The following is a 25,999-nucleotide window of genomic DNA, read 5'->3' as shown; positions in this document are numbered from 1 at the left end:
AGATATGTGTATACTAAATAACAAAAATCTCTCATGGTTCAGTTGGTTCACGTGCTTGTCTACGGTGCTCTGCTTCTTAGGTTCGAATCCAGGGAACAACAATTTTTTTAATTTTTCATCCAACCAAAACGATGTCGTTTTTAGTAAGCTGACGTGTCTCTTGCCATGTCATACTCCGTCATGCCTCGTCAGCATTTTTTAACAGTTGACTAACGTCAAGATAGATTTTGACCCATATATTAAAGTTCAGATCGTAAATTTGAATTTTTATATAGTATAGATAGCAATTGACACCGTACTTTAGTTTAGATTTTTTTTAGCACATTAAATTTAGTTCGGGTTGATTTTGGCCCTTTTCCATTCGTAATAATCGTTTATAATAAGCCCATTAGCCCAAGTCTAAAGCTTTCCGGGTCACCCCTGGTATGATTCTGGGTGGGTAATAATAACCCGACCCAATGTTATCGAGCCTATTGTGTGTAAACAGCCAGGCTGTTTGTCAAGTTGGCGTTTGGTGGCTCCACGTCTCTCTCTCTCTCTCATGACTTTTCGATTTTAGTCAGCGTTTGGTGCCTTTTTTTTTTTCTTCCCATTTTCTTCGAACCCATCTTCTTCTTGTCTCTTCCTTCCCTGTCTCTCTCGCCCTCGCACGGCGAATAAAGAACCCTGTTGAATTGAAGCTCGAGAAGAGAGTAGGAGCAAGCTGCTCAATTGCTTACAGTTGGATCCATGGACGAAGAAGAAGTCACACTTTCTGGCGCGTTTTTTGCTCAAAGAGATTAAGAAGTGGTCATTTTTCGAATTTTCAAATTAGAAGAAGAAACTAAGGTTTTGTATTAGCCCCTCTCTGTAGCTTTGAGGCGCTTCTCAGATCGGAACTGCTTGGTATGCTGTTTCTCTTTTGTGTTTTTGAAAACGCTTACCTGAAATGTTTGTCTCTCTCTCTTTTATTTTCCCACGAGTATTGCTAAATTTGGTAATCATGCTATATTTAGGTTGATGGGAATGATGATTGTGGGAGACTCTTGCTTTTCGTAATTTAATGTTATAGTTGAAATACTGAGTTTTGTTTCCTTTGCTATGAAAGAATCCGGGAGAACCTAACTGTGAAAGAACTTAGCCAAATCTGGTATTATCCCCTTTTGTATTTCCAAAACTTTCGGCTTCATTAACTATCAAATTTGGACACTTTCTTACCAAACTACTGCATTTGAGAATTCAATTTCTTGACTCTTGTTGGACTCTCCTTCAGGATCAAAGCATTCTGTTTCATAATCAAGAGTTTATTTTGCTAATTTGCAGTGAGTTGTGCATTAATAAGATGGATGGAAGCTGGGATGGAAACGAGTCAGATGATAGCTCTCATTTCGAGCGAGGAGTAGACCATATCTATGAAGCATTCATCTGTCCGTTGACAAAGCAGGTTATGCACGATCCTGTCACTTTAGAGAATGGCCGAACATTCGAGCGTGAAGCCATTGAAAAATGGTTCATGGAATGCCGAGACAGTGGGAGACCTCCATCTTGCCCTATAACCTCTCAGGAGCTGAGTAGCCTTGACGTGAGCCCCAGCATAGCTCTGCGTAACACAATCCAAGAGTGGAGATCCAGGAATGATGCCGCAAAGCTTGACATTGCTCGTCAGTCGCTGTTTCTTGGAAATGCCGAGACAGATATCTTGCAAGCATTGATGCACGTGCGACAAATCTGCAGGAGCATCCGATCGAATAGACAGGGTGTACGCAACTCTCAGCTTATTCGTATGATCATCGACATGTTGAAGAGTAACAGCCATAAAGTGCGGTATAAGGCTTTACAGACTCTTCAAGTTGTCGTTGAAGAAGATGAGGAGAGCAAGGTTGTCTCTCGTTTTCTTGTTTATAATCTCTGCTATTGCATTTTGTTATGGTAGATTCTAATTAAAGTTTTTCAGCATCTTGCAGTTAATACTAGCTGAAGGGGATACTGTGCGTACTCTAGTTAAGTTCTTGTCACACGAGCCGTCAAAGGGGAGAGAAGCAGCTGTTTCCTTGTTGTGTGAGCTCTCCAAATCAGAAGCTTTGTGCGAGAAGATTGGTTCGATTAACGGAGCACTTATTTTATTGGTTGGTCTGACAAGCAGCAACTCAGTAAACGTCTCAGTTGTTGAGAAAGCTGATAAAACATTGGAAAACATGGAGAGGTCAGAGGAAATTGTTAAGCAGATGGCTTCCTATGGTAGACTCCAACCTCTTCTAGAAAAACTCCTTGAAGGTGAATGATAAATCCCTACTTTCTTTTTAATCGAACTAGCTCTGACAGAATTGCTTAAGATATGGTCAAGTCTTGATTTTCTTGTCAATTATGTTCAGGTTCACCTGAAACGAAGCTCTCCATGGCTTCCTTTCTTGGGGAGCTAGCCTTGAATAATGATATGAAGGTTCATGTGGCTCAGACTGTGGGTTCGTCTCTTGTCGATCTTATGAGAAGTGGTGACATGCCCCAACGTGAAGCTGCCCTGAGAGCTCTCAACAAAATCTCGTCGTTTGAAGGGAGTGCAAAGGTTTTGATCAGCATTGGAATTCTCTCGCCACTTATCAAAGATCTGTTTTACATAGGGCCAAACAACCTTCCGATTCGGTTGAAAGAAGTCTCTGCCACTATCCTCGCTAACATAGTGAACATTGGATATGACTTTGACAAAGCCACTCTTGTTTCAGAGAACAGAGTGGAGAACCTGCTGTATCTAATCAGCAACACGGGTCCAGCGATCCAGTGCAAGCTCTTGGAGGTTCTTGTTGGACTCACCGGTTGCCCGAAGACAATTATACATGTGGTGTCTGCAATCAAAACCTCCGGTGCAATCATCAGTTTGGTTCAGTTTGTAGAGGTACGAGAGAATGATGATCTGCGTTTGGCTTGCATAAAGCTTCTTCATAACCTTTCTCCATTAATGAGTGAAGAGCTAGCCAACGCCTTGCGTGGCACTGCTGGACAACTAGGTAGCCTTGTTGCGATCATTTCAGAGAAGACACCAATCTCTGAAGAACAGGCTGCAGCTGCTGGTCTCTTAGCGGAATTGCCTGAGAGGGATTTGGGTCTTACTCGAGAAATGTTAGGAGTTGGTGCTTTTGAGAAAATCATCTCCAAAGTGATTGGAATCCGCCAAGGGGAGATCAAGGGGATGCGGTTTGAGAGGAATTTTCTTGAAGGGCTTGTGCGTATACTTGCTCGGATCACTTTTGCGTTCAACAACGAGCCTCGGGCCGTTAACTTTTGCCGTGAGTACAACGTTGCCTCGCTCTTCATCCATCTGCTTCAGTCCAACGGTCAAGATAACATACAGATGGTCTCTGCCATGGCTTTAGAGAATCTTTCACTAGAGTCTATAAACCTGTCACGGATGCCCGATCTGCCTCCTCCCAACTACTGTGGCTCCATCTTCTCATGTATGAGCAAACCGCACGTTGTGACAGGGCTGTGCAAGATCCACCGGGGAATATGTTCCTTGAGAGAAACGTTTTGCCTTGTCGAAGGCGAAGCTGTGGAGAAACTAGTGGCTCTCTTTGGACCATGAGAATGAGAAAGTGGTCGAGGCCTCGCTTGCAGCTCTTTCGAGCTTGTTAGGAGACGGGTTAGATGTAGAGAAAGGGGTCAAGATACTTGACGATGCGGACGGGATACGGCATATACTAAACGTTCTGACAAAGAACCGAACAGAGAAGCTGACGAGGAGAGCGGTTTGGATGGTGGAAAGGATCTTGCGGATTGAAGAGATAGCAAGAGAAGTCGCAGAAGAACCGAACGTGAGCGCTGCGCTTGTAGACGCTTTCCAAAACGCTGATTTTAGAACGCGGCAGGTCGCTGAGAACGCGTTGAAACACATTGATAAGATTCCAAACTTCTCAGGTATATTCCCAACAATGGCATAGGGTGATCTTTTGTAATCTGTCCAGAGAGTTTTTTTCCGTATATATATATATGGTGTAAATTTCGATTCTTGATCGCGTGTGCTTTAAGGTATTTGATTTGTTTGTTTATTATATTGTACGCTGGAAATTGGAATCATTTGGTCGGCCTCAGAATAAAAGGCAGATGTTTGTGGAGGAAATCTTTGATTATTTTCTAAGATTGCACATGATTGAAGGGAAAAAAAAGATCGAACTTTGAATAATTTTAACCTTAAAACGTAGCAACTAAAACTTTGAATAATTATTTTCTCGAGTGTATAAACGGATATTACTTGCTCACTAGGAGAGATTAAGGTCAGGCGTTTCTCCACGGCTCCGAGAAACAGTTTCTTCGATCCCTGATGATCCCGTCCAGGAATCAGCCGAGCATGCTCCATCTCGAGATTGAAAGCAATGATGTTTCCGTCTTCTAACAGGCAGTAAAGATTGCAATCCAAGAGAACAGGCTTGGTACGCTTTTTAAGTTTGCTTGACTGTTAGCAACGGTCCTTCTCGATGCTCTCCATGAATCTCCCGAGTAAACCACCAACTCAAAAATCGATTCTTTGGTTGCGGATATCATTTTGAGATAAGTTACAAGAACGATTCTGAATCTCTGTGTGGTTCGATCGATTTTCTCTACGGCGAATCCGATGTGATTTCTTCCCACCAGGCCTGGCTCGCTACGTATTATTCTTCCAAGGCCAACATCGGGAGGATCCAAAAACAGAAACCTCTTGGTGATGGGATTCGCGACGCAGAGCTTATGACAGATCGCGAAAAGGACATAACCGGAGCAGGAGCCGAGGATCCGACACGAGCTCGGGACTTCATGTTTGGTTCCCGGTAAACTCGATCCGAAGGGGATGCTGGAGAGAGCACTGTAGGCGCCGGATGTGTGGAGCAAACTGGATCCGACGACCCGGTTGAAGTATTCGGATCGGAGATATACGATCGGAGATCTCTATTCGTGCATCGAAGTAGTGCCAGAGATTTGGGTTCCAATCTGCCGAGCATTTGGTCTAATAGATGGGAAGGTAAGCGATTGATCATGATCGGTGAGCGTTTTTCTTTTGGAAAGGGAGAAAATTAGGGTGTAGGTTCACGAATCAAAGGAATGCTATTCAATTATGGTAGCACCTCTATAAATTAATACTCAATTAATTAATAATTATTATAAATTTTATTGGTCTCAAGTCGGATCAATGTAAAAATCCGATAATAAGATAATATTTTTTAAAAAAATTTTTATGTAAATATATGGTCCTAACAAAAACATAAATTAATAATTATATCAATTTATGTAAAATATGTAAATCTAATATTCTAAAAGATGACTAATGTGTTTGTTTTTACTTAAAAAATTTATTGGTTCTCATCTCTCTAATTATTATATCAGTAGCTCTTAATGCTGTTTTACTATATACATCAAAAATTTATGATGATATTTTGATGTGATAATTAATTTTCTTACTTGTAAATGTTTTTAAATGTATTGTAGTGTTATTTTCAATTTTATCATCAATAATACTGATAGTAGCTATGTTTTTTTTTATAAATTTTAAACATATAAACATGTATATTTTTACATGAACAATCCAATATGATGTTTAAAAACTATTTTATTGTGATAGTTATAATTGTTAATCATAATTTATATTATAAAATTTGTTAAAATATAACATTATTCTAAACAAATTTTTAGAAAATTATATGCGGAAAGCAAATTTTCTCTATAAATTAATATCATAATAAATTAATAAAATATCATGGTCCAACATTATTAATTTATAGAGGTTTTACTGTACTAATTTCCAATTACTTTGTTCTTCTTTGGGCTTAGTATAATTGATTATTGTGTTTAGGACCTCAAAGCCCAAAGCCATGAGATCAATCAGAATCATATTTTTTACTCTCATTTTTATTAAACTATTTTCACATTGTTCTTCAGAATATTGTTTTCCTATAATCGTCGAATTGAACATCATATTTGTCACCGTGAAATTGAAGATCTGAATATATGATTAATGCGAGCTTCTTCCAATGTCATCAGTCACATTACATTATCTTTTGAAAGTCCAATGTATAAACTTGCCGAATTATGTTTTGTTAGACAACAAAATAAGGAGTTTTATTTATTAAAAAGATATGATTAAAAACACCAGCAAACAAATTCAGAATTGAAAGGAAAAAAAAAACACAGTTCTTATTTTTATAAAGTAAACGGATTTAGATGCATATATTATGATTAATGAATCTTATAATACCCTCCACGGCCAAGACGCGGGCATATTTAACTATGAAGAGATTATGATAAAGCTCATCCTCCTGATCAGTTAGTCCAATAACAGAAGACCATGATGGCTTATACTGATAAAAGTCTCGAAGTCCATCGCACCAGCTTGGCAACGAACCCACGATGTCCCACTTGTTCACTCTCAAGTCATAGCCATTAACCATTTGGTAATCTGTAAGATTAGTCATTGTCCTTACCACTATACATTTGCCGTCGTATGCCTCCACGTCCCAAGACAACGTAATATTTTTCTGCACTGCCTCGTTCATGATCCGTTTCGCGAGGATCCATTTAGGATCAGTGAGGATACTCTCGAGGGTAAAAACATAAATCATTTCCATGGTCGCTGATATCAATGTCAGGTGATTATCACTGGCACCAAGCAAGACTCTCATGCTCGATTCCAGGTGGGGTTGGCTTGGAATGATCAATCGTGCTTGCTCGGTTTCAGGATTGAAAGCTACGATACTTCTGTCTTCTCTCAACCAGTGAAGTGTGCCGTCCAGATAAACGGGTTTCTTTTTTGTCATGAGGTCGCTTGAGAGGCACGTAATTGTTGTTCTTGACGATCTCCAAAAATCTACAGTGTAGATCTCGAATTTATACATTGTTTCATTTGGATTTGAAGTGTGGTGTGCGATTATGCGGACAATTTTGAATTCCTGAGTAGTTTGATTGATTTGATCAACCGTGAACCCAATGCATTTTGGTCTTTCCCACTCGGAGTAATTCAAGAATCGAAACTTTTTTGTGAGGGGATTGGTGATGCAAAAACATCCATCAATCAAGAGTAAGAGAAGGCCAGAACAGTAACCAAGGATACGACACGGCTTCTCTAAGATTTTATCGTTTAGAAATAGCCTAGAATCACCCAAAGGGTGGAAGCATAGCAATGTGGAGCCACCACTGGAGATATGAAGCAGACTGGATTCAAACTGAGACAGGTATTCAGATTTGAATTTTATGTCGTTGGATATATGAGATTCCATAAATCTGTTGGTGCACCGCATCAGCGCCAAAGATTTGGGATTCATTTTGAAGAAAATCTCGTCAAGGATATGTAAAGGTAAACTATTCATGGTTGGAGTCGGAGACATTAAGAATTTTTTTTTAGTTTTTTTCTATGATTATTTTTTACTTTAGTTGTTTGGTAATTGTATCTTAGCCTATTATATAAAGCGTAAAAAAGTTCAGATGTAGTACAATAATTAAATTACAACTAAGTGCGATTGTGACACGTTTCAATATCTGATACGATAATAGTATGGGTCAAAGTACGATTTTAAACATATTGAATCAACAAAGTAAATAATTTAATGCATTAAACTAATTAAGGAAATTTCATGCAAAACAAGAAAAGAAAATGGGTCAATGTGGATACCGTTGAACACTAAAAAAATTACTCAAAACCAGCGGCGAAACTAACAATAAATTTCATCAGACTCGTAATAAACAAATTTGACATATAATACCATAATTTGAAAATAAATAAGTTTATATATGTCATTAATTAAAGAAATCTCAGCAAAATAATGGTAAAAAAGTGAATATCGTTGAACTAAAATCAATGGTGGAGTTAGCAATAATTTTTATCTAGTCGTAATAAACAAATTTGATTTATATTACCATAATTTAAAAGTTTGAACAAAAAACTATTGGGGTCAAACATTAGTTTTGACAAAACATATCAACAAATTCAATCAAAATTACACTGAAAATAATATACTTTAATTTATTAGACTACGTATACATTTTAAGTTTTGACAAACATTAGTTTTGACAAAACATATCAACGTATACATTTTAAGTTTAACATTTTAAGTTTAACATATTGGCCATTGGGGTTTCGATCCCGTAACTTCGGTGTACATTTATAAAGATATATTTTCCTGTTTTGTCATGAAATATGTGCATATGTGATTAGTTAAACTGTATATAAGATTGAACTGCATCGGAAATCGAAGAGGTTGAGAAAAACAAGAGTGAAGAAGAAGAGAACTTTTACAACATAGTTCAAAATTCAAAACCATATCCGTATCCCAATCTGTTTGTACCCATGACCTCTCAATCGCTTGTTTGAGACATTACTGAAAAGAAGACCATACATACATAACATTACTGAAAGAAGACCATACATACACAAGACAATGTCGATTAGTTTGGTCTCACAGCATGCATGACATACCAAAAAGGGTCATTTTGAAAAAAAAAATCCTTTTTCTGAAACAAACTATTAGACTTTTGCTTGCTAATTCAGTCTTTACGTGGAAAATAAAGAAAAAACCTTGTTTTTTCTTGTCAATCTATTAAACTTTGGTGTACGATGATACATATAAAAAAGATTAACTGGTGAGTTTTTCATTTATTGTTCAGTATGCTTTATTGGCTATCGTTGTGTTGGAGTTTTTTTTTTTTGTTCTCTTTTGTTATTTGTTAAGGTGAAGTCGCATTTGCTCTTTGCACAACGTTGACTAAAATAACCTTCATATGTTTGGAAGATTTTAGCGCAAACTGTCTAATAACTTAAAACTATTAACTATGTCCAATGTCATAGTTCATTTCGTCACTTTAATTTTGATAATATCATCTTCTGGTAGATAATAGAAGAAAACATATGGTGTGTACAAAAAAAAAGAAAAAAAAAATATGTAACATTTGAACAACAATCCGCTTGGCTTAACTAATAAACTTGTATTCAATTAATCAAAATTAGTCACATGATATGGATTTGTCTACTTCACTCTTCTTCTTTTGTTGATTCTCACCACGTTCAGGAACTTAGAAGAAGAAAGCACCTCCAGTTTTGTTTCTTCTTCAACTAAGAATCTTTTTCTAAGTTCTGTTTCATTTTTCTTCTTCAACAGATTCTGAGCATATGGTGAGATTTTATCAATCATTTCCATTGTAACACTTGGAAAGGAGAAGCGTTCATCATCATGAACCATCGTCATGACGTCCACCTTCTCATTTAATTCCATCGGAGAGGGCAACAAAGACTGATTAAACCGATAAAATTCCCAATCAAGTGATTTGAAATACGAATCGTTGGATATGTGTGATCTGATAGATCTCTCTGTGCATTGCATTATTACCAGAGATTTGGGATCCAATTTGAAAAGAATCTCGTCGAGGATATGAAAAGATAAGCTATTTATGATCAAATATAAAGAAAAGAAAAAAGAGGAAGAAGTTAAGATTATTTTTTGGCTTACTTCGTTTGATGTGATTTTTTTCTCTAGGTTGTAGTATGTTATTGTGCATCTCATATACTGTGTATATATAGACGTAACTTAATCATTCCAATAAGGAAACTTGGTTTGCACGTTAAAAAAGGAAAGATTCCAATTTATTGACTGCGTTTTGCGAACGTATTGTTTTGTTTTCACTAACCAGCTGTTGGGGGTACAAAGGTCATTTTAAGCAGGAAGAAAATTGGGATATGGATATGGGGCTCTGAAGCTGGGTTTTATGACAGCTTTCTCACTCTCACTCTTTCTCTCTGCTTCTTCATCAATGGCTGCCATTAGTAGCTTACACAGATGGGCATCTGATCATCACTCTCGTCTTCCTCGAATCTCGTCGATTTCTGAGGCAGATCAATCTCGACCCTTTACTCAATCCGTAACCTTTTCGGTTCCCATATCTAGAAGAGACGCGAATATGATTCTTCTCGGCTCGCTTCCATTGACGAGCTTCTTCGTTCTACCTCCGAGCTCTTCGGATGCCAGAGAGAGACGAGGCAGAAAAGCTATCCCTCTCGAGGAGTATTCCACTAGCCGTTAAGTCCCTCGCTCTCTTCTTAACTATCGGTTCGTATTCCGCACAATTTTCGCTGTTAGGGCTTGTAATGTGTTCTTCTCGATTCTGATTCTTAAAAATCAAAAATTTCAGAGAAATTAGGGTTCTTTGTTTTCGCTATGATGATTCTCTTTGTGAATTGGGTTTCTAGAGTTGAGATTGTGAGTTGGTAAAAGGGAGTTGCTTTACTTGTGTGAGCAACTATACTGAAGCTTGTTACAAATTTCTGTTGCTCTGTTCTTGGCAGCTGAAGGATTGAAATTCTATGACATTGAGGAAGGAAAAGGTCCAGTAGCCACTAAAGGATCAACTGCTCAGGTCTCTCTAATGATTCAACTGCAGAAAACCCCCTTTTGATTACTCTATATCGAAATCGAGTTCTCGCCTTTACATTGTAATGATTTAGGTGCATTTCGATTGCCGATACAGAAGCATCACTGCAATTTCTACACGAGAATCCAAGCTTTTGGCTGGAAACCGTAGTATTTCTCAGGTTACTTAACCATATCCCTTTCTTTTAATCTTTAAGATCGTGCATAGTTCCCATTGATGGTTGCTATTTTCTTATGCAACAGCCTTACGAGTTCAAGGTCGGATCTACGCCAGGGAAAGAAAGGAAACGTGAATTCGTAGACAACCCAAATGGGTTGTTCTCTGCACAGGCTTCACCAAAACCTCCTCCAGCAATGTATTACATAACTGAAGGAATGAAAGTTGGAGGCAAGGTTAAAAAACCAGCACGCCCATTTTTGCTTCCTACTACTTACAGCTTTTACTTTCAAGTTTAGGCATATCAGGAGTTTCTTAACCTCTTTTTTACTCTTGCAGAGAACTGTGATTGTTACTCCTGAAGCTGGTTATGGTCAGAAAGGAATGAACGAGATACCGGTGAGAACCTACAAATTGTATATGAGGAAAGCTCCGTCTTTTGTAGAATCTGTTTACAAAATGTAGTTTGTGTTTCGGGTTTAAGAGAAAACAACCATGTATATTTTGTTGCAGCCTGGAGCTACGTTTGAGTTAAACATAGAGCTGCTTAAGGTGACGCCCCCTGAAGAGAAGTGAAGAAGACTTTTTTAGAACACTGATAAGAAAAGTTTGAAGCTTCAAGCATTGTTGTCCCATAATTTGTCTAAAGTATATTACAGTACAAAGGAGGATAGAGAAAAAGATGTAACATTTGGACCGGTTCTGGTACACTAAATAACCCGTATTTGTTGGTCTATAATTTTTAAAAATATCTGACTCTTACGTGGCGACTTGTTATTGGGTGTGGGCATAGAAACCAAACCAAATTAAATTAAATTTTTTTAAATGCTCAAATAGCACACCTTAAAAAACCAAACCAAATGTTGTAAAGCGTAGTTAATTTGGTAAGATTTTGTAAACCGAATTGAACCTGATAATAAACCGATATGTCCACATGTACTAGGATTTGGTCGCTGGCTCTACTTGTGCTTTTGGTAAGTGTTTTTCCCGAGAAAAATTAACTGAAAAAAATGGAGACTTCTCTGAGGTATTCTACAAATTCCAGGTCTCTGAAAATCCATGCCAAGGAGAAGCTCCCGGTGAACTCCCAGATTCGTTTGCAGGTAGCTCCAGCTTTTTCTGTCTCCTTCGAATTAGTTCTTCGGATTCAGCTCCATTCTTTTCAAATCTTTATTGCTTCGCTCTGCAATTTCTTCTTTGACTACTTTCTTCATTTCTTTCCGGGTCAAAAGCCCTCTTACTTGATATTTATAAGTTAAGATTTTGAGGGTTTATGGTCTGCGTCGTAGAAATTGCAACCTAAGGGTTTTATATATGTAGAAGGCTTATTTTCTATTCAGATATGGAGATGAGACGCGGACAACTAAACAGATAGGCTTTAGAATCTTTATCTGATTTGCCTCAGTGTCGTTAGCTGTTTAGGCTGAAATAGGAATAGATGATGTCTCTTTTAGGAAGATTTGTTCTTAGCCTGTATTTAGCTTTTTCAAAATTTGGCCAGATCCTTAGTTAAGTTTTGGATTACTGACCATTTTCATGGTTAAGGTTAATGTCAACAAGAAAGGTTCAAACTTCGATTAGTTGATTCTCAAATAAGAGTGATGTTTGGCTTTGTTAGTTTGGCTAAGGTTGTTTATATTTCTTGGTTGGTTTTCATTTGTAATAGCTTCATGGAGAGCTAGATACAGGAGCTGGAGCGCCAAGTTACTTCTGTGCGATGATAAGACACTTTTTTCATGAGGTTTTACATCTCAAATTTTGTGTTTCTTGGCTTGAGCTCTTTGAACCTTTTTACAACCATTTTAATGCCACGAATTCCGCATATAGGCTTCGACTAGCGTTGGAGTAGGCTTGCACTATAATAAACGCGATAAGCTTCGGTGTCTTGTACGTGGCAAAAAGAAGTTTCCTGTGATAACTGATGAGCTTGTAACCTTCAATATTAAAGGACGATGTGACTTTGACCAGGACTTCGTTCAGGTTATCTCTTCATGCTTCAGGAACTTTCTTCATCAGTTTATGTTTCTTCATGGGTTTTGAAACTAAAACGGACCGGGATTTTATGATTTTTTGAGACAGAGGAACCCAAAAGGAGCTGCTGAATTTGATTGGAACATATGGAAGTTTCAGAAAGATCAAGATTTACGCCTCAGAGTTGGCTACGAAATGTTTGAGAAGGTACTGAAATCTGAATTATATGTAGTTACTTCTAAAATTTTACTCTTGAGCTCACTGTTCCGAGCTTTTGCCTCACAATGCTATTGCTCTCATCATATTACTGAAGAGAATGTGTTGCCTCTCTCTCTCTCCCTTTCTTACAGGTGCCTTATATGCAGATTAGAGAAAACAATTGGACTCTCAACACGAACTTGAAAGGAAAATGGAATGTGAGGTTTGATCTGTAAGGAGAAAACAAGAATAGAACCCTCAGAAAAGTAAGATTACATTTTGTATTTGATCTTTTTGAGAAATGTATTACTTGTAGAAAGACTCACTTTGATTCAACCAACTAATTTGAGAGCAAATCCAAAGATCTATGTTTGTTATCAATCACTTTTCACTCTTGCAACCATCTGGAAATATAGCTCTCGTCTCCTCTGCTCGTATAGCTATTTACATGGAATCCGTATCTATTTGAGTTTGACTTTATGTGTGGTCTTAAAACCCACTTGGTTCACTTACCGATCATCTTTACTTTGAGATAAAGTTGTAGTTAACCGGAAAGTACAAATCAAAGACCAATCCAAACCACTCCGAATCCAACCTTAACCAAAAAATCTAAGGACGCTTTTATAGTTAACAAACCGACATCAGAAATCCGGTTCTCTAGATCGGTATAATGCGGAAATTTCATCGCGGTTTTGGTTGACTTCGAGATCGGGATGCGGCTATTATGAGCCTTGAACATCACCATCAGTATCAAATCGACAACAGAGTCCCCACACACAAAGGTAAAGAAGGTTTCGATCTTTAAAGATTTGCTTCTGATGGTCATCAATCAAAGATCGTGTAAAACATAACAACCACAACGACCAAAGAATCAAAAACCATAGTTTCCCAATATCAATAGTACATAGAATAAACATTGACAAATTTCACATATTATTGGATTAGTTTTTCTTGGTGGTTTTTAATAAACAGTAAACACCACGTAAAAATCTATGCATGTTAAGTCCTAAACAACGGTTATGTTCCAAGTTCCACTTCCAACTCCCAACATGGTCTATTACTCCCTTTGTTTCATAAAAAATGTCATTCTAACATTTTATTTTTGTTTGATAAAAAGTATCACTTTGTGTTTTCAATGTAGTTTTTTTTAATCCAATTTTAACCTTATTGTTTTAAAATATTAATTAGAGAGAAAAATTTTGTTTAATATATTAATTAGGGATAGAATAGAATTTTTATAAATTTTCTTAATTTGTATGAAAAATGTCAAAATGACACTCTACATGAAACGGAGGAAGTATCTTGTTTATAGTTTATACTATAATTTATGTTTAGATAATTCATTAACATAAATAATTTGACTTTTCTGATGAAATACTCGAGGCCATTTTGAAAAGTTGAAGGTATTAGATTGGCCTTCAGACAACGTGGGAAAATGCTAAAGTCATTGTCTTAAACCGAAGATGTGGCATAGAGGAATCTCGTGCCCACAATTGATTGATTTTGGTCAAATTTAATGCGTTTTCCTCGAAGCTGCATTATTTTCAAACTCGCAATTGATTAATTAATGGAGGAATGAAGTTTCCTCCTCGGTTTGACTATACACTAGTAATGGGAGATGATTATAGACTTGCCCATAATCATTTAATATATGGTCTGAAAAAAGGTTTTTGTATAGTGACATGTTTAGATGTGATCTTCCTATTAATTATCCAAACTTTTAAAATTTAACGAGTAAAAAAGAAATTGACCATGTGTGGAGAAAGAAGAAGTGGGCGGTGAGAAAACAGGAAGTGGAGCGTGCACTGAGAAGAGAAAGAGTCAACCAGAAAATTAATACTCATTTTTAACAAAAATGATCGATTTACTATATTTAGAAAGTCCTATTTTCACACGTTCCCTCCTCCTATACCTCCTTAGCATGCATAATCTTAAGCATTAGTATTCCTTCTTTTTTCAAAACTTTTTAAAAGGTCTTAACATTAGAACAAAAATGAAAAAGTCTTTTATGGGAAAGTTATATATTTCGGTAACTAGCTAGTTTCTGTAGACTAAACCTTATACTTATTCATTAGTAATACTTGTCATCAGATAATTAGTTGTAAGTTGTAACTTTCAAGTTTCAATGTATATTGTATTGTTATACAAAATGAAAACTTTAGGGCATTTTAAATGTTTCTTTTGTGTTTGAGATTATCTGCGCAGCCTCCAATTCACATAAACTAACCGGAGCTATTAATTTGGGTCTCCAAGTGACAGCGATCTGTGGATTTTCATTAGGACATCGCCAATCCCTCTCCTAATTTCTCATAAATTTCTTTTGTTTTATTCTGAAAACGGCAAACGTATCGACCGATTACTTCGCAAAAGCATCTCTTCGTTTTTTAATCTATGGATTTTGAGATAACCCTCGCGTAAATGAAAGAAAGGTTGTTCCCTTGTTTGTCTTCTATAACAAGATTATTAAAATAAATAAAAAAAAAACAGAAAGTCATAATGTTTTACACAATGAAAAACAACTAAGAACTATATAAATGATATCTAAATTAAAACTTTTTTTTGAAAGAGCATCTGACAAGTGTCTCTCCACTTTCTTCACCAAACCGTTGCGTCTTACACCTGTTGTTTTGAAGTTAGTTAAGTATCATCATCGTTGGGACAAAGTTTTTAAGACCATTGACAAGTAACATGGACGACCATATATTCGGCCGAGTCTGTCTGGTTACCAATTCTCCACATAATTTATTATTATTCATAGTCTATCTAAAACATAAGTCAGCTCAAATTATACAAAACTTGGAACAACGTACTATACATGTCTACATACATATTCATATTTAGAGAAAAACATCCCACATTTATAATGTACTAAAATCCCGATACTAGAGACTCTGTAGTCTGTACGGCCATGAGATGCGTAATTAGGTTATTTGATGACAACAAAGATAATATACATTTTTCTTTATCATATATTAAGTATGAAAATGATCTCCTGGGCATTATTTTATTTGCTTCTGGTCTAGTAACCATATATGAACACACAATAATTTGTAATATACGGATATACACCGTGATCATTGATAAATGCCGTTACAAAAAAAAAGTAAAAATTGTAATACATAAAAGTAAAACTAATAGAAATTATTTTCTTTTTTTTTTGTAACAAATAAATGATTTTCGTGGTTAAATACTTGACACTTTTGAAGTTCTGATCGTACAATATGGATTTAGAGTTTGAACTTCGATTGTACGAATCAATGTTTAATTCTGATGATGGATTCGGAATTGTCGAAATATTGTAAAAATAGTGCTGTATTGCAGTTACAGTTTGCACAAAGCGCAAACGATCTAATTCATTTTCTTAGCTCGACTGACACATGTCCAGTTAGTGTGCGCCCAGTTAGTGTGCGTCCAGTTAGTGTGCACGTGGTATCATTCTGGTGGCGAAATGTATTTGCCTAGGAAAAGGGCCAAAACCAACCCGAACTAAATTTGATGTGCCGAAAAAAATTCGAACTAAAATATGGTGCCAAAAATTATATGAATTCCAAAATAATTTAAATTTCCTATCCAAACTTTACGTTTTACTAAAACAAAAAATTGAAAAATTTTCCTCTTTCCTAGATTCGAACCCAAGACACTATATACCATATCCAAACGCGCAGACCAGTTGAACCACGAGACATTATTGTTATGTTTTACAGATACATTTATATATTATTAATACGTCTGTTTAAATCCAAAAAAATAAATAAAACGACAACGTGTTTCCACCTGATGCGAACTGCACCACCGGAACCCTTTCCATCTGCTTCGTCTTCGTCCGCGACCGAGATGATCTCGCTCTCGTCAAATAATCGACGGCAAGAGATTCCAAAAAACTGAGCCTCCATGAAATGACTGATGCGAGCGCGTGCCATCACCAACCGCTCGCTTCACGTCTTTGACGAGTTGAATACATCGTTGTTTTGTTTTTTTTTTGAATTTAGATAGGAATTAAATGCGTCGTTGTTTTGTTTTTTTCGAATTTAGAAGAAATTAAATACTTCGTTGTTTTGTTTTTTTTCCGAATTTAGATAGGAATTGAATACGTTGTTGTTTTGTTTTTTTTCTAATTTAAACTGTCTAACCCTTATTTGATTTTGGGAGTTTAATTTACTCCTAATTAAATACATCATTTTTTTTCGAATTTAGACAGGCGTATTAATAATATATAAATGTATTTGTTAAACGTAGTAATAATGTCTCGTGGTTCAACTGGTCTGCGCACTTGAATATGGTATAGAGAGTTTTGGGTTCGAATCTAGGAAAGAGGAAAATTTTAAAATTTTTTGTTTTAGTAAAACGACGTCGTTTTGGTAAGATAATAACGTGTCATGCCAAGTCATATTCTGTCATGCCACGTCAGCGTTTTTTAACAGTTGACTAACATCAAAGTTAGTCAAAGTAGATTTTGACACTTATATTAAAATTCGAATAGGAAATTTAAATTATTTTGAAATTCAGATAGTTTTTGATACTGTATTTTAGTTCGGATTTTTTTTGGCACATCAAATTTAGTTTGGGTTGGTTTTGGCCCATTTTCCTGTGTTTGCCCTACAAAGAAATGTATCTCGAAAAAAAATCTTCCATACTTTATTCTCCTCTGGATACTAAGCTAGTAGATACGCGTAAGAAATCGCTTACAAAAAACGTCAGGTTACAATAAACTAAATTAACTACATAAAAAGCTGTTTTATAAAAGCACCTGATGTAGTTTCAGTAACAAAATATCTATATTTTTGTGGTTTGTGAATATAAATCACCTAGCATCAACAATTAAGAATCATACTATTTCTTCACAAGGGCAATCGTCATTAACTAAGTTCTCTCCTGCCAAAATCATCAATTGGGCAAATACTTAAACCTCGAATAAGTAGTTTGACCTACTTAAAGTACATATTAAGACCTTGATTAAATTATAAACCAATAAAAATGCAAAAGTTTTTTGAGTGCAAATCGTAGGATCTTACTATGGACGGTTGGAGTTAAATTAGCATCTAATAACATATTGCAATGCTCTTTCTTTACCAGGGCATCTTTGATCTTCACTAAGACTCTACCTTTTTATTAAACTTTCTTATTCGTTTATTTATTTTTTCATAGCCTTTGCAATTTACAACCATCCATGGATCTTTAATATTATTTTTTTACCTTTTCTTGGTCAAGAGAACAATTACCTTTGCTCTTTGGATGGGCCATGTGAAACCAAAAAAAAATCCCACATTCCGTCATAACAAGAAAAAACTAGCTGAATTTTCTTTCTTATAGCGATATTAGCTAAGTTATTCCATTGTTTAATGTTTATTTGTTTTACGAACGTAACAACAATAAGTTTGTTACGTTTCTGTGATTATGTGAGTGTGTCTATGGGTCAAAGGCAATTATTGCGAAACTGACCAAAGAATCTTTCGGTTATTGTTCCAATATTCCAAGAACACGTACGCCCACATTTGTTACATACTTACATATGAAATGCCAACACAATAAACATGGTCACACCACACGCATCGCATACCATTTCTCACATACCTATAATTTTAGTCGTAGATATAACATTTTTGGGATTTAAAAAAAAAAAAAACACAATCTAAAGATATAATATGTCAAACTGTTTAGTATTTATTCCGATCTCTTAAAAAAGTTGTCTAGGTTGGTTTTTCTGCTTTCTAAAGAATCCCATTTTTTTATTCTTAAAACCAATTTTCACAAACACTACAAAATTTACCAATCATAAATTCTAAAACTAATAAATTTTGAATTTAATTCAACAAAAAATCTTAAAAGATAACAATTGACCATAGTAATAAGTAGATTGTGAAAAAGACATTAATGTTAAGCATAAATAAATAAACTTTTTTTTTCTTATTCGTCTTTGACAGAATGCAACAAGTGTAATAATCAGCTATCAAAGAATAATATTATTTTAAAGATAAAACACCGTGTCGGAAAATTACCAAAATATCCTTAACCGACAGGGATATTGTTAAGGCGAGACCAGGAGAACTCTGCTCTATAAATCTCTGCTCCTCTTGGCCTCTCCAAAAACCTCTCAGACTCAAATCAATCCTTCCATTTTTCAAATTTCTCAAACAACCGAAACCAAATATAACTCTCTCTTTCTCTCTCACTCCTCTTTTACTAAGCTCGAAAATGGCTCGCCTTCTCTTCCGTCTTCTCGGAGAATCCAACTCTCCGTTGCCGGCGACTGATACCTCCACCGCCGCTTTGAATTCCGATCTCGTTGTCATCCTCGCTGCTCTCCTCTGCGCCTTGATTTGCGTTCTCGGCCTTATCGCGGTCTCTCGATGCGTCTGGCTCCGTCGTCTCGCAGCCGGAAACAGAACTGCTCCGAGCTCTCAAGGCGTTTCCGGTCAATCTCCTCCACCGACGGTCGCAGCGGCGAACAAAGGGCTGAAGAAGAAAGTACTCCAGTCTCTCCCGAAGCTGACTTTCTCGCCGGAATCACCGTCTTCGGAGAAATTCTCCGAGTGCGCGATCTGTCTGACGGAATTCTCCGCCGGCGATGAGCTTCGGGTTTTACCGCAGTGTGGTCACGGGTTCCACGTGTCTTGCATTGACACGTGGCTCGGGTCTCACTCGTCTTGCCCTTCTTGCCGTCAGATCTTGGTGGTTGCCAGATGTCACAAGTGTGGCGGTTTGCCCGGTAGCTCTAGCTCCGGACCTGAATCCGAACCTGAAATCGAGATCCGAATCAAGCAAGGCGAAGATGATCCCAATTCCTTCTTGCCCTGATTTCTTTTCTTTTTTTTCTTCCTCAATTTACTTTCCCATTATTATTTGTTTCCTTCGCCTTTTAGATATCTCTATGTTTTAATGCAGATCATTTTTAGTGGATAATGTTTATCCTTCTTAATGTACATATTTATTGTAATTTGTAAATGTTGTATGAAATGGAAATTTAACGATTTGCATTGAACCCTTACCAAAATCAACTCGTGTATTTGCAAAGGTTCAGAAAAAAAAAACTCGTGTATTTGCTGAACAATAATGGACCTACTCGATTCATATTTTTTTTAAAAAAAATAATATGTTTGAATATTTGACTGGTAATCAGTATTCGTACGATAAGAGACGAGTATTTTCAATTGTTAAGAAAAAGAAAACTCAGTTTCAAGAAACTATTAGGCGTTAAGCGGATACTTATGATATATACACTTAATCGAGACCTATGCGATATAAGACGGTTTAAACATTTGCCAAATAAAACAACATAGTATCATTCATAACTAATGAAATTCTAAAATTCTAGATTTTGAAATATAAGTTCATATTACACACAAAAATGATAATTATCATTCACTAGTCACACTATCGATCGATAGCCTGTTCTAGGAAACTCAAGTTAACTAGTCAAGTGATATTCTTTTATCCAACAATTTGTCACTCGCTTTAACCACTATTGTTATTTAACTTGGTTGATAATATATAAATATTCACCAAAAATCATTAATATAAACAAAATTGGAGTGATGGATTTTCAATTTATAATTTCTGAATGCAACATTATTAAATGATTTGAATGCTACTGAATTCTCTATTAAGAAAAAAGCACCAAAAGACTATTTGATCAGTTGATTACTTGATTTTTTAATTGCTAGCTAACTATGGAATATTCCCTAATAAATGGGAAAGCAAATGTGGCCAGTGTGTGTGTTACAAATGGTATGAAACGTATTGGCTGAGTTATCACTTTCCAATTTTTTTAACATTTATAATTATTGTGTTTCTTCAACCTTTTTTTACAGTTTTCGGGTTTATAGAAGAATTTTGGGAGCACAAGATATATAATCCACTAAATTCGAATGAATTTTTAAATATTGTTAGTGACTTCTGAAAGAGAAAACGTTAAAAATGGAAATGCAAACCAAAGAAAAATCAAATTAATTTAAATTATACATTACATAAATTCTCAACCATCGGATACTTCACCTCTCCTTAATTATATGTATAAATAGTAATCATAATTTATAATTAGTCAAAATGACTGTGGGAATATCCGAAAATAAATATTTATAACTAAAATTAAATAGTGAGTAGTATATAACTGAAAGAGTCAAGATGACTGCAAGACTTTCCTTTTGTATTGTCTACCTTTTGAGTTATGACCTAACAAATAGATGGCGATATCACGTATAAATTTAATGTTTAAGTTAATGTTTTAAGATGGGAATTCTAGATTTATAATATTTAGTTTGTTTTTTGTCAGCAAATGAGTGATTTAGTTATTTAGAATGTGTATTATTTATTCGTTTCTTAGGGGAGCCGTTGATTTAAATACGGCGGATGGTCCACCAAGTCATCGGATTATAATAGTCCCATCACAAGCATTCCCACTATGGAAAGTGCGTCCTTGTGCTTAGTGCTGCTAACCATATTATTACTATATGCATATTTATATTTTAATTTATTTCCTTTTTAATTCAACAAAAATCTATGACCATCAACCTGAAGACCACCAAAACTTGCGACTATTAACCTAAAGTTCAATTTATAGTGGATTGTTAGAGAAAATATATTATATTGAATATTTATGCAAACCAGGTTAGCAATAACTATATTTACTGAAATCATAATTTATCTCAAAAACTCTAGTAGATACATCCCAGTAAAAGAAACAATTTTTTTTTATAAGGCAATTTTTGTGGAGGTGTTGGGGATTAGATATCATTATAAAGTATAATTTATTTGTTAGTAATGGCATGATTAAGTGTATTCTAATTGTTTTGATCAAGCTCTCCGCTGCAGCGATAAAGAGTCCCAGCAAAAATAATATGTATGACAAACAAAGAGAACTAGAAACCAAAAAACGAAGAGGAATATAATGCTTTACGTCTTGCTCAACGACTATAAATTCGCAGACTAAAATGATGAGAGATGTAAAGAAGTTTACCAATGAGGCTGGAGATTCCCATATTTATGTTCTGCACTATTTTGTGCATTACTGATTGTTCTGTTTGTTACGTGAATAATTAATACCTCTTTTTCAAATGGATGTTCTGAAATAAATACTGCTAATTAAACAATATTTCATGTCTAGCTTATATGCTTAGTTTCTTACACCATATTGCTTATATATGGATTTAGACGTCTAGATATTTGGCAAAAAAAGTTATGCAGGGTCTAAGACCATTTTCATTGGTGAAATACTTGACTAATATAATATTAACATTTATTATATAATTACTTTTAAAATAGAAAAAATAAACCAATAATAAATAAATATATGTGATTTTTAATCTATTCTATTAAAACAGAAGCACATTTAGTGCTTGCATCCAAACACTCTTAAAGTTTTTTTTATAATTTTTTTTATTTTTATATTTAATTTCCGAAAATTAGTTATTAATTTAAATATTTTTAGATTTCCTTATGTCATCTTTAATTTAAATTTCAAATTATTAGAAATTTAATTAAATTTAGTTACAAAAATTTGCATTCAATTTAATTTAAATTCAAAAAATTCAAAAAAAAATTATAATTAAATTTCATTACGAAAATTTAAATAATAATTTTAATACTTTAAAATTTTTTAAATACAAGAGAGATTTAATTTAAAATTTTAAATTTAAATAGTATTTTTATAAAAATACATAGTAAATAAATATTTTATCGTGTTTTATCATAATCAATTGGGTTAAAATATCAAATATTTGAGATTAATAAATATTTATATTATCCGACCAAAAAAAAAATTTATACTATACAATAATATGATCGAGCTGATTAGAGTTATATATATATATATATAAGGTCCATGAGTTAATTCATTAAAACATGTAAGATATTAAGATTATTTGAGACAATTAAACGAACAGGTTAGCCAGTTTATATATATATATATATACATTTTTTTAATAGCACAAATAATAAATAAATATATTATTATATTTTTTCATAATCAATTGGTCTAAATATTTTATATTAGTAAATATTTATAGGGTTATACAATTAATTATAGTCTTATACGGGTTAGTTTGTCAAAACATGTAAGATATTAAAAATGATTTAAGACAACTAAACGGATGGATTAGCAAATTCATAGATATATAGATTTTTTATGTGTAAATCTAAATTCACATAATAAAAAAGTTTATAATTAACATTAGATCAATGTATACTTAATTAACGCATACTCTTATTCTACTAATATACAAATTTTACTGTTTAAAATAAAAATATGATAACAATTTTTTGATTTAAAAAAATAAATAACAAAAACAAATTATATCTAAACAAAAAAATAATACAATTTATATTAGAAATAAAAAATAAAACATTCTCGTGCGGACGCACGGGTTAAAATCTAGTTGTATATTAATATTCTGTTGTGAGAACCCCTTTAAAAATACTTCAAATGCTCTAAATTTTGATCTCAATATGATTTCTATGCGCAGTTTGAACATAAACAGTGTTAATTGTTTCAAACACAATATTAACGTTAACATGTTTAAGTGCGTATGTTCAAAAACAACACATTTATTTTGCTTTATCGAATTCTTTTTTTTTTTTTGCATGTAAACGCAATTTGAAAACGTGTGTGTGTATATATATATATATATGAATATAAACAGACAAATAAAATAAAAATAACTCCAAAATAGCAAAGGTAAAGAATCCAACTAACTCTGTAGTTTGTGTACTCACTGTCGACCTTTCTGCACAACTAGAAAGTTCCATTTTGAGTGGGTGGTTCGATGATTTCGCCTTTTAAATATACAGTTTAATTGATCCCTTAAATGGTCATAAAAAAACTTTTTGGGAATATTGATAGTGGTGAAGAAAAAAGCATCACTGAGAATTTGAAGTGTCAGCATATTTTGACAAAGGAATATATTTGGGTCTTTGTTGGATTCTCTTAACGGCCCAACCTCGAAGTGGCGAATTCTTTTAACGGCCACGACATGTTGCCGTTTCTGTGTATTTGCACTCTTCTTCGTGCTGTTTACGTCTAAAAGATTAATTAAAAAAAAGTTGGGGACTTCCGAAATTTTCGGGAGTTTGAACCCGACGTGAATCGAACACGCAACCTTCTGATCTGGAGTCAGACGCGCTACCATTGCGCCACGGATCCCCACGTCAAGGTTTGTACATTATAACTATATAAATCATAATATACAGGTCGAATATATTGTTAAGAGTGCCTGGTGTGTGTGTGTGTTGGTCTTCCCTCAGCATGAAATGGCATCCACCATTGATTCTCTCCAATTCCATTGTCTTTGCAATCTCCAGGTAAAATCGATCCATTTCTTGTCCAATCACACTTACTGATACTGCGTTCTCCTCTAATCCTCTTTTTTCTTCCGGTGATTGAAATATTGAATCTCGCGTTTTTTGTTGTGTTGTTGCCGTTATCGTTGGTACCCTAGTCGTCGATTGGAAGAGACAAGCTCCGGATTCCTTCAAATTTGGTTGTGTTTAAAAGGAGAGCCGTAAATCTGAGCTGGGTTCAAGTGGAAACCAGCAAAAGGTTCGTGTGCAAGTCGATTGGTGATTCCTCGACTCCAGATGAAGAAATTCAGAATAGTCAGGATGATGATGTTGTTGCTACGACTCCGAGTAACACTTCCTGTGACTCCGAAACTTCAATTTCGAGATTCCGGAGTATGGTTACCAAGGTCGCCCGTGATTCCGAGGATTCAGTTTTGAGATTCCGGAGTATGATTACCACACTTCCTCCTGTCATCTTCGTGGTATGATTCTCTCTCATTTCTTGAGTTTGCTGGATTTCTCTTTACTTATGATATTCAATTTGTTGATGCTGCCTAAATTTTCAATTTTTCCTGACTTTGCTGGGTGGGTTGCTGATAACAATGATAAGTCAGTATTACGAGATCCTGTTTCTTTCCTAGTTTCCTTAAGCACTGGTTTATGATTGTGAGGTTTCAAGGGGAAATGGCAGATTTAGATAAACCTTGTGGTGATTCTTCTGTTGATTTGATTGGTACTGCACATGGATTTGGATTTTGATTTGGGTGTTTCGAAATCTTCTCTCTTCAGATGAAAAAGTGCTCAGGGAACAGCATTTGGATCGGGATCTGCATCGCAGCTACTGTTTTGGTCGCTGCTATCCGGGCTTATGTAATAAGAAAGTCGAGCGATAACCGTCCTGCTGGCTCTGTTGCTGATCTTGTGAGACGTGGCCAGCTGAGATCTGGTGATAGAAGAGGCATGTATGAAACTCACTCACTCTTTTATCTTTGTTATTAATTCTGAGTAACCAAAACTTACAAATTGGTGTCATTAATTAAACACATAAGTGGAGACATGTAGGTCGATGTGTGTTACTTTTGGTCTAACTTCTCTAAAGCTTTAAATCTCATGCATATAAGAGGCATGTATGAAACTCAAAACACTCTTATATCTTTGTTTATAATTCATAGTCTAAAAGCCAAAACTATCAAGTTAGTGTCATTACTCAAACATTTATATGGTTCGTGTAGGTGGATGTGTGCTACTTTTGGTCTAACTTTTCGTCGTATTTTTATTTTATTTTTGTATCAGCTCAAAGGCTCTTAATTACGAGGACCCGTTCAACAACCCGTTTGTCAAAGTTGGTAAAGGAAGCTCGACGGTAGAGATGTGCGGGAAAGTTTATAGGCTAGCTCCAGTCACACTTACAGAGAAAGAACAAACTATTCATCAGAGAAGAAGGTCAAGAGCTTACCAATGGAAGAGACCAACGGTTTTCCTGAAAGAAGGAGACTCAATACCGCCTGATGTTGATCCCGATACAGTCAGATGGATCCCGGCCAATCATCCGTTTGCAACCACGGTTAGTGATATCGATCAAGACCTTGCCCAGAACAATGTCTACCAAAAGCAAGGTGTTCCTTTCCGGATTCGAGCTGAGCATGAAGCTATGCAGAAAAAGCTTGAAGCTTTACAAAATGTAAGCTCTTCTTTTTCTCTTGTCTTTAGTAGGTAGTCGACAAGTTCCGAGGAATAATGATTGTTGGGTTGTTTCTTTACAGGAGGAGAAATTAAATAATCTGGCAATTGACAGTCAAAATGCCAGAGATTTTCAGAGGCCATACAAGTTCTCAACCAAGCTCGAAGACGAGAATATCCAGAAGAATTCTCAGGAGAATCATACTGGCAATTCATCCTCTGAGGAGACGCACAAGTCCTGAGGCGCGCTAAGTTAATTGTAAATATAGCCTTGAGAATTACACTTGCGTTCCAAGTAACTGGAGATATTTTTTGTATTAAACCTTCAAAAACCCTAATTCTATGTTTTTTTCTTTAATTTGCTTTT

At 35.2% G+C, this 25,999-nt stretch overlaps 8 protein-coding genes and 1 non-coding gene across 10 annotated transcripts; 5 read left to right on the top strand and 4 right to left on the bottom strand.

The window, feature by feature from the left end:
* Positions 1-498: 498 nt before the first annotated feature.
* LOC18992856 (U-box domain-containing protein 44) lies at positions 499-4,090 on the top strand. Its single transcript, XM_024152089.1, is given in 5 exon segments — positions 499-885; positions 1,303-1,858; positions 1,944-2,253; positions 2,352-3,544; positions 3,546-4,090. Coding segments are annotated over 4 exon segments (2,406 nt in total). The 5' UTR covers positions 499-885; positions 1,303-1,321; the 3' UTR covers positions 3,912-4,090.
* On the bottom strand, positions 3,973-5,042 carry LOC112083903 (putative F-box/kelch-repeat protein At1g20790). Its single transcript, XM_024152090.1, is given in 3 exon segments — positions 3,973-4,358; positions 4,361-4,871; positions 4,874-5,042. Coding segments are annotated over 3 exon segments (984 nt in total). The 5' UTR covers positions 4,983-5,042; the 3' UTR covers positions 3,973-3,994.
* Positions 5,043-6,158: 1,116 nt separating this feature from the next.
* LOC18992855 (putative F-box protein At1g57580) lies at positions 6,159-6,620 on the bottom strand. The gene has a single exon (XM_006416300.2). The coding sequence runs from the start codon at positions 6,618-6,620 to the stop codon at positions 6,159-6,161; it is 462 nt and encodes a 153-aa protein (XP_006416363.2).
* Positions 6,621-8,957: 2,337 nt separating this feature from the next.
* On the bottom strand, positions 8,958-9,491 carry LOC112084027. Its single transcript, XM_024152282.1, has one exon. The coding sequence runs from the start codon at positions 9,489-9,491 to the stop codon at positions 8,958-8,960; it is 534 nt and encodes a 177-aa protein (XP_024008050.1).
* A 187-nt stretch (positions 9,492-9,678) lies between these two features.
* On the top strand, positions 9,679-11,268 carry LOC18992854 (peptidyl-prolyl cis-trans isomerase FKBP18, chloroplastic). Of its 2 annotated transcripts, none has more exons than XM_006416299.2 (6): positions 9,679-10,003; positions 10,271-10,341; positions 10,430-10,516; positions 10,599-10,748; positions 10,852-10,911; positions 11,026-11,268. In XM_006416299.2, the coding sequence occupies exons 1-6, from the start codon at positions 9,694-9,696 to the stop codon at positions 11,086-11,088; spliced, it is 741 nt and encodes a 246-aa protein (XP_006416362.1). In that variant the 5' UTR covers positions 9,679-9,693; the 3' UTR covers positions 11,089-11,268. The 2 variants fall into 2 exon arrangements, with proteins under 2 accessions (XP_006416362.1, XP_024008338.1); XM_024152570.1 differs by having other exon boundaries at positions 10,852-10,937; positions 11,026-11,256.
* Positions 11,269-11,462: 194 nt separating this feature from the next.
* On the top strand, positions 11,463-13,062 carry LOC18992853 (outer envelope pore protein 21A, chloroplastic). The gene is made up of 5 exons (XM_006416298.2): positions 11,463-11,615; positions 12,179-12,253; positions 12,340-12,492; positions 12,592-12,690; positions 12,834-13,062. The coding sequence occupies exons 1-5, from the start codon at positions 11,523-11,525 to the stop codon at positions 12,915-12,917; spliced, it is 504 nt and encodes a 167-aa protein (XP_006416361.1). The 5' UTR covers positions 11,463-11,522; the 3' UTR covers positions 12,918-13,062.
* Positions 13,063-18,764: 5,702 nt separating this feature from the next.
* On the top strand, positions 18,765-19,666 carry LOC18992852 (RING-H2 finger protein ATL80). The gene has a single exon (XM_006416297.2). It carries the CDS (start codon positions 18,874-18,876, stop codon positions 19,474-19,476), a length of 603 nt encoding a protein of 200 aa, XP_006416360.1. The 5' UTR covers positions 18,765-18,873; the 3' UTR covers positions 19,477-19,666.
* Positions 19,667-23,743: 4,077 nt separating this feature from the next.
* On the bottom strand, positions 23,744-23,815 carry TRNAW-CCA. The gene has a single exon. It is a non-coding gene; the product is annotated as a tRNA-Trp (tRNA).
* An 82-nt stretch (positions 23,816-23,897) lies between these two features.
* Positions 23,898-25,950, top strand: LOC18992851 (protein MULTIPLE CHLOROPLAST DIVISION SITE 1). The gene is made up of 5 exons (XM_006416296.2): positions 23,898-23,973; positions 24,111-24,434; positions 24,742-24,914; positions 25,246-25,633; positions 25,716-25,950. The coding sequence occupies exons 1-5, from the start codon at positions 23,923-23,925 to the stop codon at positions 25,872-25,874; spliced, it is 1,095 nt and encodes a 364-aa protein (XP_006416359.1). The 5' UTR covers positions 23,898-23,922; the 3' UTR covers positions 25,875-25,950.
* The last annotated feature ends 49 nt before the right edge of the window (positions 25,951-25,999 follow it).

The sequence above is a fragment of the Eutrema salsugineum genome, unplaced genomic scaffold (genome assembly GCF_000478725.1).
Source record: "Eutrema salsugineum unplaced genomic scaffold, Eutsalg1_0 scaffold_5, whole genome shotgun sequence".
NCBI lineage: Eukaryota > Viridiplantae > Streptophyta > Magnoliopsida > Brassicales > Brassicaceae > Eutrema > Eutrema salsugineum.
Note: the sequence above shows the minus strand (reverse complement) of the source record. Positions and strands in the feature narration are given on the sequence as shown.

Bases quoted from the DNA above. Each gene is read 5' to 3' on its own strand.
- LOC18992853 (XM_006416298.2), top strand. From the start codon at position 11,523: ATGGAGACTTCTCTGAGGTATTCTACAAATTCCAGGTCTCTGAAAATC. The intron at 12,254-12,339 runs GTTTTACATCTC...TTCCGCATATAG, and splicing joins TAAGACACTTTTTTCATGAG to GCTTCGACTAGCGTTGGAGT. The intron at 12,691-12,833 runs GTACTGAAATCT...CCTTTCTTACAG, and splicing joins GCTACGAAATGTTTGAGAAG to GTGCCTTATATGCAGATTAG.
- LOC18992851 (XM_006416296.2), top strand. From the start codon at position 23,923: ATGGCATCCACCATTGATTCTCTCCAATTCCATTGTCTTTGCAATCTC. The intron at 23,974-24,110 runs GTAAAATCGATC...TTGGTACCCTAG, and splicing joins ATTGTCTTTGCAATCTCCAG to TCGTCGATTGGAAGAGACAA. The intron at 24,915-25,245 runs GTATGAAACTCA...TTTTTGTATCAG, and splicing joins TCTGGTGATAGAAGAGGCAT to CTCAAAGGCTCTTAATTACG.
- LOC112084027 (XM_024152282.1), bottom strand. From the start codon at position 9,491: ATGAGATGCACAATAACATACTACAACCTAGAGAAAAAAATCACATCA.
- LOC18992854 (XM_006416299.2), top strand. From the start codon at position 9,694: ATGACAGCTTTCTCACTCTCACTCTTTCTCTCTGCTTCTTCATCAATG. The intron at 10,004-10,270 runs GTTAAGTCCCTC...TGTTCTTGGCAG, and splicing joins CGAGGAGTATTCCACTAGCC to CTGAAGGATTGAAATTCTAT. The intron at 10,517-10,598 runs GTTACTTAACCA...CTTATGCAACAG, and splicing joins GAAACCGTAGTATTTCTCAG to CCTTACGAGTTCAAGGTCGG.
- LOC18992855 (XM_006416300.2), bottom strand. From the start codon at position 6,620: ATGAGAGTCTTGCTTGGTGCCAGTGATAATCACCTGACATTGATATCA.
- LOC18992852 (XM_006416297.2), top strand. From the start codon at position 18,874: ATGGCTCGCCTTCTCTTCCGTCTTCTCGGAGAATCCAACTCTCCGTTG.